General features: G+C 35.4%; 1 protein-coding gene across 3 annotated transcripts in view; it reads left to right on the top strand.

Moving 5' to 3' along the window:
• Positions 1 to 13,213, top strand: part of LOC131068877 (regulator of telomere elongation helicase 1 homolog) — a 265,861-nt gene that overhangs the window by 219,240 nt on the left and 33,408 nt on the right. For all 3 annotated transcript variants that reach the window (XM_058004146.2, XM_059218567.1, XM_058004145.2), the window contains exon 25: positions 3,204 to 3,286. In XM_058004146.2, coding sequence (XP_057860129.2) covers positions 3,204 to 3,286 — 83 coding nt within the window. The remainder of the gene's footprint in view (positions 1 to 3,203; positions 3,287 to 13,213) is intronic.

The following is a 13,213-nucleotide window of genomic DNA, read 5'->3' as shown; positions in this document are numbered from 1 at the left end:
CGCGTCCTACGATGATCTGGCGATGCGTAGAAATTTCCGTCGGCCTCTGCACCCTCCGTGACACCTCCTTGGTTCCCCTCGGGCCCCCCTTCGGCAGGTCGTCCTTCGGCAAGTTGCCTCAGCCTCCGTCTACGTTCTACTTGCTGTTCCAGAATCAAGGCCCTCTGCGCGGCCTCCCACTCGTCCGTTTCTGCTTTTTTATTTCTATCTTTATTCAATAGGTTTGGCATTAATTGTCGCACATTTTCATAACTCACAATTCATAAATCAAAACATGTCTTTATTAATTCATCTGCTCAAATACAACTCGTGTCAATGACACTTTTATTTGAAAAATAAAAAGTTCAACGTTCAATTCCCTCCTGGCCTGGCACCATCCCGTTCCGTTTCCCGTTGGCTGTTTTCTTCGTAGTTGCGAAGGATCTGTTGGCGTCGCTCTTCCTGGGCAATCTCCTCCAGGTGAGCCTGTTGTGCCAACGATGCTTGTGCAAGCAACCGGGGGAGGTGGTTCATCAACCGGTTTACTGCAGGGCTAACCTCCAGAGCTGTCCTGACGGCACTTGGTGGGATTTCCGCCTCCGCCGCCTCTCGTCGGACGTAGGTTTGGATGGCTACCTGGAGTAAAATTGAAAATTCTCTCATTGCCGTGTCTTCTCCTGTGTAAAGTTCCGTTTGCGCGTCGTCCGCCTCCGGGTTTATTTCACCAACTGGTAGGCCCATTGTGTCTGTGCGCCATCCGTGTTTTCCATTCCTGAGTACGTCTAGGCAACGACGCCAAATGTTTGCCCTCTCGGGTGAATACTTAAAGCATAAAGTACGTAATGCAAAACAATGCCATAAATATCAGACAAGTATCAGATATGTTATTCCATTCATAATTCGTGTCCTTTACAAGTTACAATAAGGAGTATATAAAGATATCGAGGGGGTGCGAGTGCCAACCGTGGCACCGCAACTGCCACCCCTCGGTTGCCAACTAACAAACCCAATTACGACTTAATTAACTATTTGTATTCCCGTATACAATAATGCGGCTAACAAAGCCCATTGGTTGCAAATGGGTGTTTAAAGTCAAGTATAAAGTTGATGGAACTGTTGATAAGTACAAGGTTCAGTTAGTAGCAAAAGGGTTTTCATAGAAGGAGGGCATCGACTATGAGGAGACATTTGCTCCCACAACCAAGATAAGTACCATTCAACTTGTCCTCGCTCTCTCAGCTCAGTTTAGATGGAAAGTCCATCAAATGGATGTCAAGAGTGCTTTCCTCAATGGTGATTTGTAGGAAGAAGCCTACATGACGTAGCCTCCAGGTTTCAAGGTTGTCGATAAAGAACATCGGGTATCCAGATTAATCCTTCTTGCATAGTACACAAAAATTGATAAGTACTTGATTGATCAAGGCTTTTAGAGGAGTCCTTCCGATCCCAATTTGTATGTCAAGCAAACTGGTGATGATATTCTATTTCTAGTCATCTATCTTGATGATCTCATCATTACTGGTAGTGCAACACATTTGATCAAGCAGGTCAAACAAAATTTGGGCAAGAATTTTGATATGACAGATTTGGGATTTCTCCATTATTGTCTCGGTGTAGAGGTTTGGCAGATTGATTGCCACATATTCATTTCTCAGTCAAAGTATGCCAAGAGCTTGTTGGATAAATTTTGGATGCAAGATTGCAAACTTGCATCTACACCTATGGAGATAGGGCTGAAATTATCAGCCAAATCAGATTCACCTGTGGTGGATGAATCTTCATTTAGGCAACTAGCAGGCAACCTCATCTATCACACCATCACTAGACCTGACATCAGTTATGGTGTGAGCTATATTTCTCACTTCATGTCAGCCCCAAAAGCTGAAAGTTGGGTTGCAACGAAGCGTGTGCTAAGGTATGTGAAGGGCACTCTTGATTTTGGCATTCTGTGCAGTAGAAGCACAGATCCTAGGGTGGTTGGTTTCATAGACTCAGATTGGGCAATTTGTGTTGATGATAAAAAGTCAACTTCTGGGTATGTTTTCAGCTTGGGCATAGGTGCAATCACATGGACCAGCAAGAATCAATAGACAATAGCTATTTCCTCGACTGAAGCAGAGTATCAGGGAACTGTTAAGGTAGCATGTGAGGCAATTTGGCTATGTAGGATGCTTGCAGACATTCAAAGGTCTCAACCAGGGACTACTCCCTTGTTTGTGATAATCAAGGGGTTCTGAAATTAGCCAAAAATCTAGTCTTCCATGAGCAGATTGAGCATGTGGAGCTTCATTGTCATTTCATCCGCAAGCATGTTGAAGATGGATCAGTGATATTGCGATACATTCTAACAAAAGATGAGATTGCAGATATCCTCACTAAGTCTCTGAGCTTGGCAAAGTTTGTCAAATTTAGAGGGCAACTTGGTGTAGTAGATAGAATGACCATTAAGGGAGGGTATTAGAATATTTAATTTTATTTTAGTTAGCTATATTTAATTCTTTTATTAATGGTCATTTATCTTTTTGCTTTTTAAGTGAAAGTATTGCTTCTTTTATAAGAATGCAATATTTGCTTTTTAGATTTTAGCTTTTAGCCTTATTTAGCGCTTTAAGTGTTTTAGCTTTAGATTAACGGTTCGTTCTTGTTAGAACACCGTCTTGTAATTCCTTTATATACGCTTGTATATTCGTTATTAATTCATTCAATATCGTTCGATTATTGACTCAATAATTTTTCATTGGGTTCATCTCACATACAGTTAAGTTCTCAGTTAAACAAAATATTGATGCATAGGCTATTGTTCTTTTACAAGAATAAAGGGAATTTATTAATCAAGTTAAAATAACTTTCTAGAGATGAACATATGAAAGCATGTTGAATTAAGGCTTGAATTAGACAAATGGACATCAAGTCTAAATGTTGAATCACAGTGTTAAAATCTTTATTAATGCTGTGAATAAATTTGGATGAATTAGATTTTCTTTGTCAAGTTCAAGCTATTTAATAATAAATGCAGCTAAAATGTTATCTTGTGTGATTCTCACTCTGATTGTCACACCTCAGATTATTATTTCCTATTGAATGATTTTGCATGACCTCATTCTTAGCTCTGACTATTTCTTATCCTGCTTTCCTGAAAGCTTTATTATTTTTTCACAAAAAAAAGCATTCAATTTGTTAGACATTAAAGTACAAATGTACGTTTTGGGTTTCACATGATGCAGATTTGGAGATTTTGTTCCATCACAATACCAGGAATTGTACAAGAAGCATCTTAATACAAGGTGTGCTACAATATGCTCAGAAGGTAAGGATATGAAAAAGGAACATCTTTTTTTGAATTGTCCTCTTTTCTCCACTTTTGGATATTGATATCAATGAATTATGTATTTTCTTTTTGGAAATACAATGGTTAGTCCTTTTTAACAATTTCAAATATAGTTTGTTTTTTCTTAATCTTGGTAAAAAGTGTAAAAATCTAGCTTATATGGGCAGCTAGAGAACAAAGTATAACAAAAACAGCTCTGGAAGAGCAGCAGATCTGATGTTAATTTCACAAAAGAAGAACTCACAAGGAGCTATAGATACCAACTGCTAATTAAGTTCCATCATGGTCATGCACGGCCCAATATAAAAATTACATCAACAAGGGATTATATCTGTTTTCATTTTCCTCTTGAACCTGCTTTTCTTGTCTAATGTGTTCAAGACCTTTTGAATTTATGCTAAGCAGATTTTATCCTGAAGTCCATGCAATCTCTGGGCCATCAATTCGGTAATGTGCTGATAGGAACTGCTGGATAAGTGCTACATGCATCCTTTTCATCAGCTGAAGATTCAACTAACATCTAATGCTGATCATCATATTTTTCATGACCCTTAGCAGAACTAGAAACCTGCTTTGGCCAGCCATCCGTATCATATTGCAATTCTTCGTTACCATCTCCAACTCCTTAAGTAGGGAACCTTCTCATGCAGTCACTTCTGAACACTTTAATACAATTCTTTGAGCTGTAAATTTCTTGACTTCAACTAGTCATTTATGGACCCAGAAACTGATCTGCGAAGAAATCAGAGAGATTGTGACTTATTTGGGCAAGTCAGTGAGATCCCTTGTCACCTTGGAAATTGTAGTTAATTCTTGCAAGCCAGAGGAACAAATATCTTTTTAAAGAAAATTGACTGTAATTTGGAAAACAACTTTGAGAGTTTAATATTGCAAGAAATTGTGCTGAAGAGAATGTCCCAGCAATCGATATCACTTTTCTCAGAGCAAAAAATCTGAGTTTGTGGAATAAAATTCTAAAATACGCAAGCAAAACGGTAGTGGAGAAACAAATGAATGAAAAACGACATCAACATGCAAACGACACTTATTTTAATTCTAGAACCAACAAGAACTGAAAGAAAGAATCATTAAGTTCAACATAAGAAGAAAAAAATATTTTAAATCTCCTAGATCGATACAAAATAAAGTTTACATAGAGAGTTCACCTTTCAAAACATATCTTTAGAGTAAGAGATCAAAGAATATATGCATTGAGTAAAGATAGATAAAAGTTTGCATCTACCAACTCATTCAACATTGTTCCAGTTCTCAACCTCCTTGCAATCATTCATTAAAGTGGGAGAAGCCCATTAGATTTTTTAATGAAAGAATATGTTCTCTTATGATTCTTAGGTACGCAATACCTATCTCCTATGTCACTTTGTATTTCTTTAAAATCCAATGAGGCAAAATCCACACTGCATGACTTCTTGTGTATGTCAGAGCAAGACGCAAAGTACTAATTCTATTGTAACTTCTAACTTGTGAGCTCTAAAGGAAAAATGTGCAACTAATTCTATTGTAACTTGTGACTGACAAGTAATCAACTATGATTGCTACAAGCATTTTGGGTTCCATGTTTGGAGAACTGAGGAGACATTCCAGGGTCTCAAATAATATGCCTATTTCTAGTGGCTTAGTGTCAGGAATGAAGCTCCTGGTCAGTGTTGGTGGAGCAAGAAGGCCTTTCGTAGGCCAGAAGATTTATAAGTGATGATTTCTTGTGTAAAGCAGGGTAGAGCCAATTCAGGTTGGAATTTATACATCAAGGTTATCTTGTGTTTCCATTTATTGTACTAGTTTCTTATATTTTACTCAGCTGTATTTGTATCCATGCCAAAGGAAGTGGGTTGTCAGGGGCTTTGACTGGGAGGTGATTCTCATAGAGGTCTGGAATCTACCTTTTCTTTATTTGCCATTGTTGGTGTAATGTTTGTTTGACTTTCTTGTGAAATGTATATGACAATGCCTTTTTACCCATAAAATCCTCTACCAATTTTTCACCAAGTTTTTACACTTGTTCTTTTTTCCCAATGAGCATTTGTTAAACAGTTGGCATGCATGTGAATGTGAAGGTTTCTTTTTGAATCCAATTTTAACTATGCTTAGAAGGAATTAAAAGTGAAATGCATAATAAGATACTCATTAATCCAAAGCACATAAATATATTGAAGGTCATTCAACATTGATAGACCAAAATTCAATGGCTCTCTTTATTTGCTTTGCTGTTAGAAAAAAAATACAGAGATAGTAACAGATTTCTGACCCTTTTCCTGAAGATAAACAGTTTTGTAATTTGTATAAGCAGTCTATTATGAATTCTCAAACAAACTTCAGCCAAAACAGTTCCCCATGCCCCAAGATAAAGGTGGCTGATCCACAAGTTGATATCAAGTATTATCCATCGCCACTGCAAATTGTGATTCGCTACCTTTAATGAGTGATTTCTTTGCTGTAGTTTCCAAATGCCTAAATATAAGAGGGTGGTAGTCAAAAAAGACCCACAATTGGCAGCAGAAGTCATACCTAGCAAAGGGATGATTGGCGACCAAAAGTTGGGAGCATAAACTTACTCCAACTTGTCATAAACTTCAATGCCTCACTTCACAAGATGTAATATTAGATTTTGGTGTTCAATTAGCAAGCCCTAATCGCTCAAATCTTCATTTAATTGCATCATTCAAACAAATGACTATCCACCTATGACATTCATCCTCTCCTGTAATGCAAGAATTCAATACAACAATCTTCCTCAATAATTTGTCATTCTTGCAAGACTTTGCAAATAATTTTAACTTCCTCCGTTTATGCTCTTGCATGAAACCAGAGTGATTCCACTTGCAACTGGCCAGGGTAGATCTCTCACCACTATAACCTTAGTCATAGAATACGGCGATTTTCATGGATGAGGTTTGAATTTAATCGAATTTCAAACTTTTATAAAAAAACTGTTAAAATTCGGCCATAAAAAAATTCTGCTAAAAAGGAGGCAGACGACAGAATAACTTTTTCAAAAACTATAAATGTGAAATAAAATAATCCAATACAATGACACTTTTGTATATAAAAGAAATGGTAAGTTCCTAGAATAAGAGGGTGGTTTCCTGCACGCTAAGATTCAATTCAACATGGTCACCGGCTGTGGCTATATAAAGGCCAGACAGAAAATGATAACTTGGCAAACCCACATTGAAGTATCACCTAGTAAAACTTTTCTTAGAGAAAAGCAGGTGTCAAGTGCACTTCCTTCTGCAGGTTCAAAAGGGATTCCGGTGTACATTGTATTAGGCATATCGTATATGATCACTAGCATTACTGAAATTCCTATGTTTCTTATGGTTTATATTTTATAAATGTGCCATCTTTTTATAATGACTTCAAATCTATTTAGCAATGTTAAGCTATTTTGATAATTTATTAGAAGTATACATATATTTAAAAATAAACAAAATTATATAAGGCAAATTTTATTTGAATTTTTTTTTCGAATTTTTCCCTTGTCGAATTTCATCCGAATTTCATGGCTGTCGAATTAGAATTCGAATTCGGACCTTGTGACTTAGACTATAACCATTTCCCTCAGGGTTTATGTTTTTGTTCCTATGGTTTTGCTCCACAAGAAGCTCCAAATTCCACAATAGAAAAAATAAGCAAGCATACCAAATGAGCCCCTAAGTCTCCTTTTTATATTTTTCTTAGAACATTCTCGATGGATTTTCAACTTCCCACTTAAAATAATTTAGTAAAGCAGATTAATAAAGTGACTTTATATATTTTCTTGTAATTTCCACTTAAGTCTCTTTATTGAATTAATTAAAACAAAGCTATTCGTAAAATTTACTTGTTCGAACAACTTGAATTAATTAATTTAATTTATTCTCTGATATCCCAAAATTAGCCTATGAGAATTAAATAGGCTAATGGGTCTTCTCCATTTACTCCTTGAAAGGGGATATTATAGTCTTTCCTTCCCAAAATTGCTTGTCCTCAAGCAATAGGATGTTGCAAGATTTGTTAACCTTCCCAAGTGGTATCTTCTATGGGAAAGTCCCTCCATTTGATGAGATACTTCTTAATTACTTTGCTCCTTAACCTCCTCTCTTTGACATCCAAAATAGTATTAGGAGCCAATACCAATCTGCTTTCCTCATCCAATGTTTGAAGCTTTGGTGATGAAGTGACATGTTGTCCAAGTGCCTTTTTTAGGCAAGAGACATGGAAGGCATTAAGGATCTTACTGTTCTTAGGCTACTTCAACTCATAAGCTACTTCAATAACCCTCTTTATATTCTTGCAAAGCCCATAGAAGTGAGGCTTTACCTTGTCAGCACCACTTTTTTTCAAAGAGGATTGTTTGTAAGGTTGTAGGAGCAGACTAGATCTCCACCTCAAAATTTTTGTCAACTATGTGCCCATTTGCATAAATATTTTGTTAATTCTGGGCACTTTGAAGATTAACCTAAAGTGACTTAAGGATGTCGCAACTTTCCTGAATCCAATCCTTTGCCTTAGGATCTTTACCATCCCCAAAGGCTAAGTCCATGAGGGATCTATCATCATAACTATAAAATGCTTGGAAAGAAGTCATGCCAATAGACATATGATAGGTGGTAGTATATCAATGCTCATGCAAACGTATCCACTTGATCCAAGCCTTCTGCTACCCTGCAGCATAATTGTGCAAATATCCTTGCACCCATTCATTGACAATCTCTATTTCACCATTTGTCTGGGGGTGGTAACTAATGCTTGGGGTCAATTCAGTGCCAACCAAGCTAGATAGCTCTTGCTAAAAAACATTGAGAAACCTGCTATCCTGATACTAACAATATTCTTCGATAACCCATGGAGTCTAAATGCCACCTTGAAGAACAACTCTGCAACTTGAGGTGCCTTGTACTCAGAAGATATGGCAAAGAAATGCACATATTTGGTCAAATTGTCCACTTCCACATAGATACAATCTCTTCCTTTCACTTTAGGAAGACGCGTAATAAAATTTGTTGGGAAAGTATGCTCTGACATGTTTTGTTGACAAGTCATACACTCACGAACATGCCCTATGGCATCATCTTTTAGACCCTTCCAGGAGAATCTCTCCCTAACTTGCTTGTAGGTTTTGAACATGAAGTAACTTGGATGTCCTCCCAATTGTGCATCTTGAATAGTTGTCAAAACTTTCTCTTTCAGCTTTGATTTAGGCATTAAGTAAATCTTGTCTTCGTAATAGATAATATCATCCACCACCCTGTACTTGTCATCCCAAATCTTGCCATCCATCAAATTGCATGCAAAAGTATTTTTGGAATACTCAACTTAAATTTGGGCCTTCCAATCAGCTGAAATCTTTGCTAAGGAGCAAATAGTGGGTTTCATTGGAAAGTGCATTTGCAACAGTATTCTTCTTCCCCCTCACATACTTTTTGTCAAAATCATATGTCTAAATTTTACTATGTAATGCCCCCTACTTGGTTTAGGCCTGTTTTGACCACAGTTAATCTATTTCCATATACTTATGACTTTAACTATACTGGTTAGGAGACAAATCTTCCCTAATAGGAATCAAATTGGTGATATTCCATAGTTCAATCAATTAATTAGTAAATTGTTCATCTATCATACATCCATAATAAGTTTACAGATACAAGCCCTTACCTATCTTGGGACCATGCCCTCAAAGTTTATGGGTCGCTGATCCCTACCCTGTCTTGGGCTCATCCTATTAATTGGATTTAGACCACCCCTCTTTGGAACATCTTAAGTCCCAACTTGTTGAATACTGACAGCAGTAGCAAGGATTATATCCAAACATATTTTTCTTGCTATTTATTATCTTGTGAGCTCTTTCTGATTTACAATCTAATATTTTTATTTGTCTGATTAAGGTATTATATATATATACATATATTATCTTTATTCTGATTTGAACTTAAAAACAAATAATTATATTATATAATAAATCATTTATATATTTGTTAGTTACGTATTTATGAATTACCAATTATTAATCCATTTGTTAATTACCTTTTGTATAAATCACTAATACCACCACCGCATAAAAACATAAGTTATTAGTACTTAGTATATTGGTGGCTGTAAAAACAGACAGATCTGACATGCATCAGATATGGTCTGCCCCTATATATTAAATATGACTGTTATACTTATTGCAGTCTAAATTAATATTACTATTAAATTCTGCATAAACATTATCAAGCTTCATATAGTAAGCATTCTTATTAAAGACATCCCATGCATACTATCAAGAACAAGGATGTTACTGCCTGCAAATTAACAACAGTTCTAATCTGAGCTGTTCCGTTCCCTTCCAGCTCTTCCAAACTGGAGTAAAGAAGGCCAATATATTATCCTCCTTTTTATCAGCAGACTATACATAATAATTTCCCGTCCTTTCCGTGGTTCCAGATAATCCCTATTCTCCTTTAAATATGCTTTGGCCAATTCTAATAGTTATGTCCTTTCATTGAAACGGTTTACTCTTGATCGACCACGTCCTTACCTAATCAGTATTAGATTATTTACTTATCAATCCTTTCTCTTAATAGCATTAGTCCATTATAAACCGCAACACACAAATGAATCACCATCTTAACATGTTTGTCACCTTGGTATTGATCAACACTTGTTTGACTTCTCTTAACAAATCACTGTTCGCTTGCCAAAGATCTGATTGCAAATCTTACCTTCATTTTAATTGCTACTATTAATATATTCATGATCGCTGTTATCTTGATTGCTGTTTGTTTGATAAACAAATCGCTGCTATCTTATTATTACAACGTCGGCCTTTATGATTCTTACTGTAGTCATGGAAATCGCTGCTTTTTATTACTGTTGCCTTCTTTGCATTGGTTGCTTTTTTGGCATTGTTTAGGGTGATTATGTTTTACTTACCAATCAGTAATTATTATTATTTTTTAGATATATTAAATTAAATAAATAATTAATCAACTATTATATCATATATATTAAGTAAATAATCAACTATCAAAACATCAAAATAATTGATACATCGCATGACAGATTGTAATATTTGTTTATAATTTATGTAATATAAAATTAATTTAAATATTTGAAAAATATTAATATTGATAAATAAATATTTAATAATTTCAAATAATCATTCGTTGATAAATATTATATTAATTAATAAATGACAATTTGTTTCATTTAGGTTATATATATATATATATATCTGTGTTGCATGGGTACCCGTACCCAACCCCCTAGAACGTGTACCGGAGACTGGTACGCGTCTCTCGTATCGGAGACCCATCAGGAGATGTCTCTACACATAGGAGACTCCACATCAATGAACCCTCTCGTCTCCACCCTAAATAACACGTGCAAAAGTCAAAAAGTTTGACGCGATGCATGGGCAGAAGCAAAAACCATCGACATGAGCCCCATTTTCAGACATTTGTATGCTATTTTGATTTGACTCACTTCACATTTGTGTACTTAAACTTCAAAGTGAATGTTAATTCTTGTTTTGAAAGTTCAATGTCATTATATTTTCAGATTTTCTATAAATTATTAAATTATATTTTAAAAAAAATTGGTGTCTCCAAGTACCCCCATCTCCTATTTTGAAAAAATAGCTGTACCGGTACCGGTACCAGTCTCCAACGTCTCCAAGTACCCCCGTACCCATGCAACCTTGATATATATATATATATATATATATATATATATATATATATATATATAGCAATCAAAGAAGGGAGATGACAGTCTGTCCTTCCCGAAAAGCAATTGACAATTTCCTTGAACCGAGTCACCTCTCAATAAAAATACAAGGTATACATATGTATATGTGAAGACACGATGCATACATGAAATGTATACACAATCCGTGCGAGGAATGATGTATGTGGCATAAGAGTATGCAAGACATGAGGCATCTACATAGGATATGAAGTAATACACACGAAGTCATGTAAATATATGCAAAGCTTGAATTATACATGAAGTCTTGAAGCATAAACATAAGTAACGCATGTAGCAATATTCACAAATACATATAAGATCTGAAGTGTAAAGCATGCACATATACAAAGTAAACACTTTATGCACAAACCCAATACATCAAACATACACATGAATACATATACATAAGGTGTAAGTTCAAAGCATATAAGGCAAACGCATCTCCATAAAACATGGAGTATACACACAAATATACACAAGGTGTGAAGCAAGCACATAAAGTATGAAGCATGCACATAAATTCTCTTAAGTCACGAAGCATATATGTGAGTGTAGGTGTGTTGGTAAACAGATTTGTTGCTTTAAGTAATCTTCTTTGAAGAACCCTATTTCGCCCTGTGATTAGCAACAAAGTGTTCACAACAGTTGAAAAATTGCAAAACAATAGCAATTCCTCTCTGCGTTTGAGAGGGGCAGCCCCCTCATATTATGGGGGTATATGGATGTTCTAAGATTTAAAGAACAACATGTATAATCAAAACTGATTGAGAAATAAGATATAAACTTATCAATTTTTAAATTCCACACATCCAAGTTAAGATACCAAAACTTGAAATGATAATCTTCTTCACATGCTATGTTAAAGGAAAGCAAATGGTTATCATTAATAGGACATAAGAATATTAACAATAACACTTGAGATGAATTGAACACACATCCAAAACATTTCTCTATTGCTTTCTTGCTTGAATAGTACTATTCGAGTCCATACAATGCTTTGCGAAAAAGTGGAACCCCTTTGATTGAATTACAATGAGGTATATATAGGTGAGGTTAGTAACCACCTTTATAACTACTTAGAATAACTAACTTGTTGGTTGAAAATTTTGTACACTTGGGGAAATATACAAAATTGTGGTTTCAACCACAACACACGAGTAAAAACTCTCCTAATTAAGGGAAGGCTCCCCCTATCTAACTACAACTTGGAAAGTAAAATGGGATGGGACAGCAATCTTTCTTCTTTTTTCAAGAAAGACAATATCCTTTTCTCTTCACAGAAAATGATAGCGATTGAATAACAGCAGTAACCACTTTAAAGTGAAATAAGAGAAAGGAAATGAAGTTTCCTGAAAGCGCAAAGACTTCCGTCACTTCCTTCGGGACTGGACAGCAATATCAAGCTCAAAGACTTGACTATCGGAAGTCCTATCCACCCTTTTCTATACTAAATTTTACAATGAATAAACGACAACAGCTCAAAGAATGGAATAATTTATTCTTTTAACACAAAGACAAGAACTAATGCAAGCTCAAAGACTTGCTGCTATTTCTTATCAAACAGTAACTTTTCCTCAAGAATAGACGCAAGCTCAAAGACTTGCTGCTCCTTCTAGAGATTTTCCTATTTTAATTAATCTTCTCTACTTGCAGCTCAAAGACTTCAAATCAGATTGGACTAAGCTCCTTTAGAAACACTTTGCATAGAAGAAATAAAAAGATTCAAACTCAAACATGTAGTTCAAAGACTCAAAACTTGAGTAATCCTTCTTTATTATTCTTCAAAACCTTCAATTCACATATATAAGCTCAAAGACTTCTTGCTGTAAATTTGGCAGAGTTTTTGCTTGCTTTCCAAAAAGATATATTTACAATGGACCTCTCAAGTATTTATAGAAGAGGAGCCTTGAGAAAAAGGTGAGAGGATCCTAACTAACTTGAGAGATTCTCTCAACCACCAAGACTCATTCAATAAATAACTGAGACTTCATTAATTAACTAAGAGTTATTCTAACTAACCAAGACTTATTCCAACTACAGTCCTAATCGGACACAACTTGTAGTTGCCTTACATGTAATTACAAAAGTACAAGTAATGTGTAACTTGTATTTTACAAAAATTACTTTTACATGTAACTTGTCAAAACGAAATTACAATTAAAGATTACAAAAGAG

This window comes from Cryptomeria japonica, chromosome 3 (genome assembly GCF_030272615.1).
Source record: "Cryptomeria japonica chromosome 3, Sugi_1.0, whole genome shotgun sequence".
Classification (NCBI taxonomy): domain Eukaryota; kingdom Viridiplantae; phylum Streptophyta; class Pinopsida; order Cupressales; family Cupressaceae; genus Cryptomeria; species Cryptomeria japonica.
Note: the sequence above shows the minus strand (reverse complement) of the source record. Positions and strands in the feature narration are given on the sequence as shown.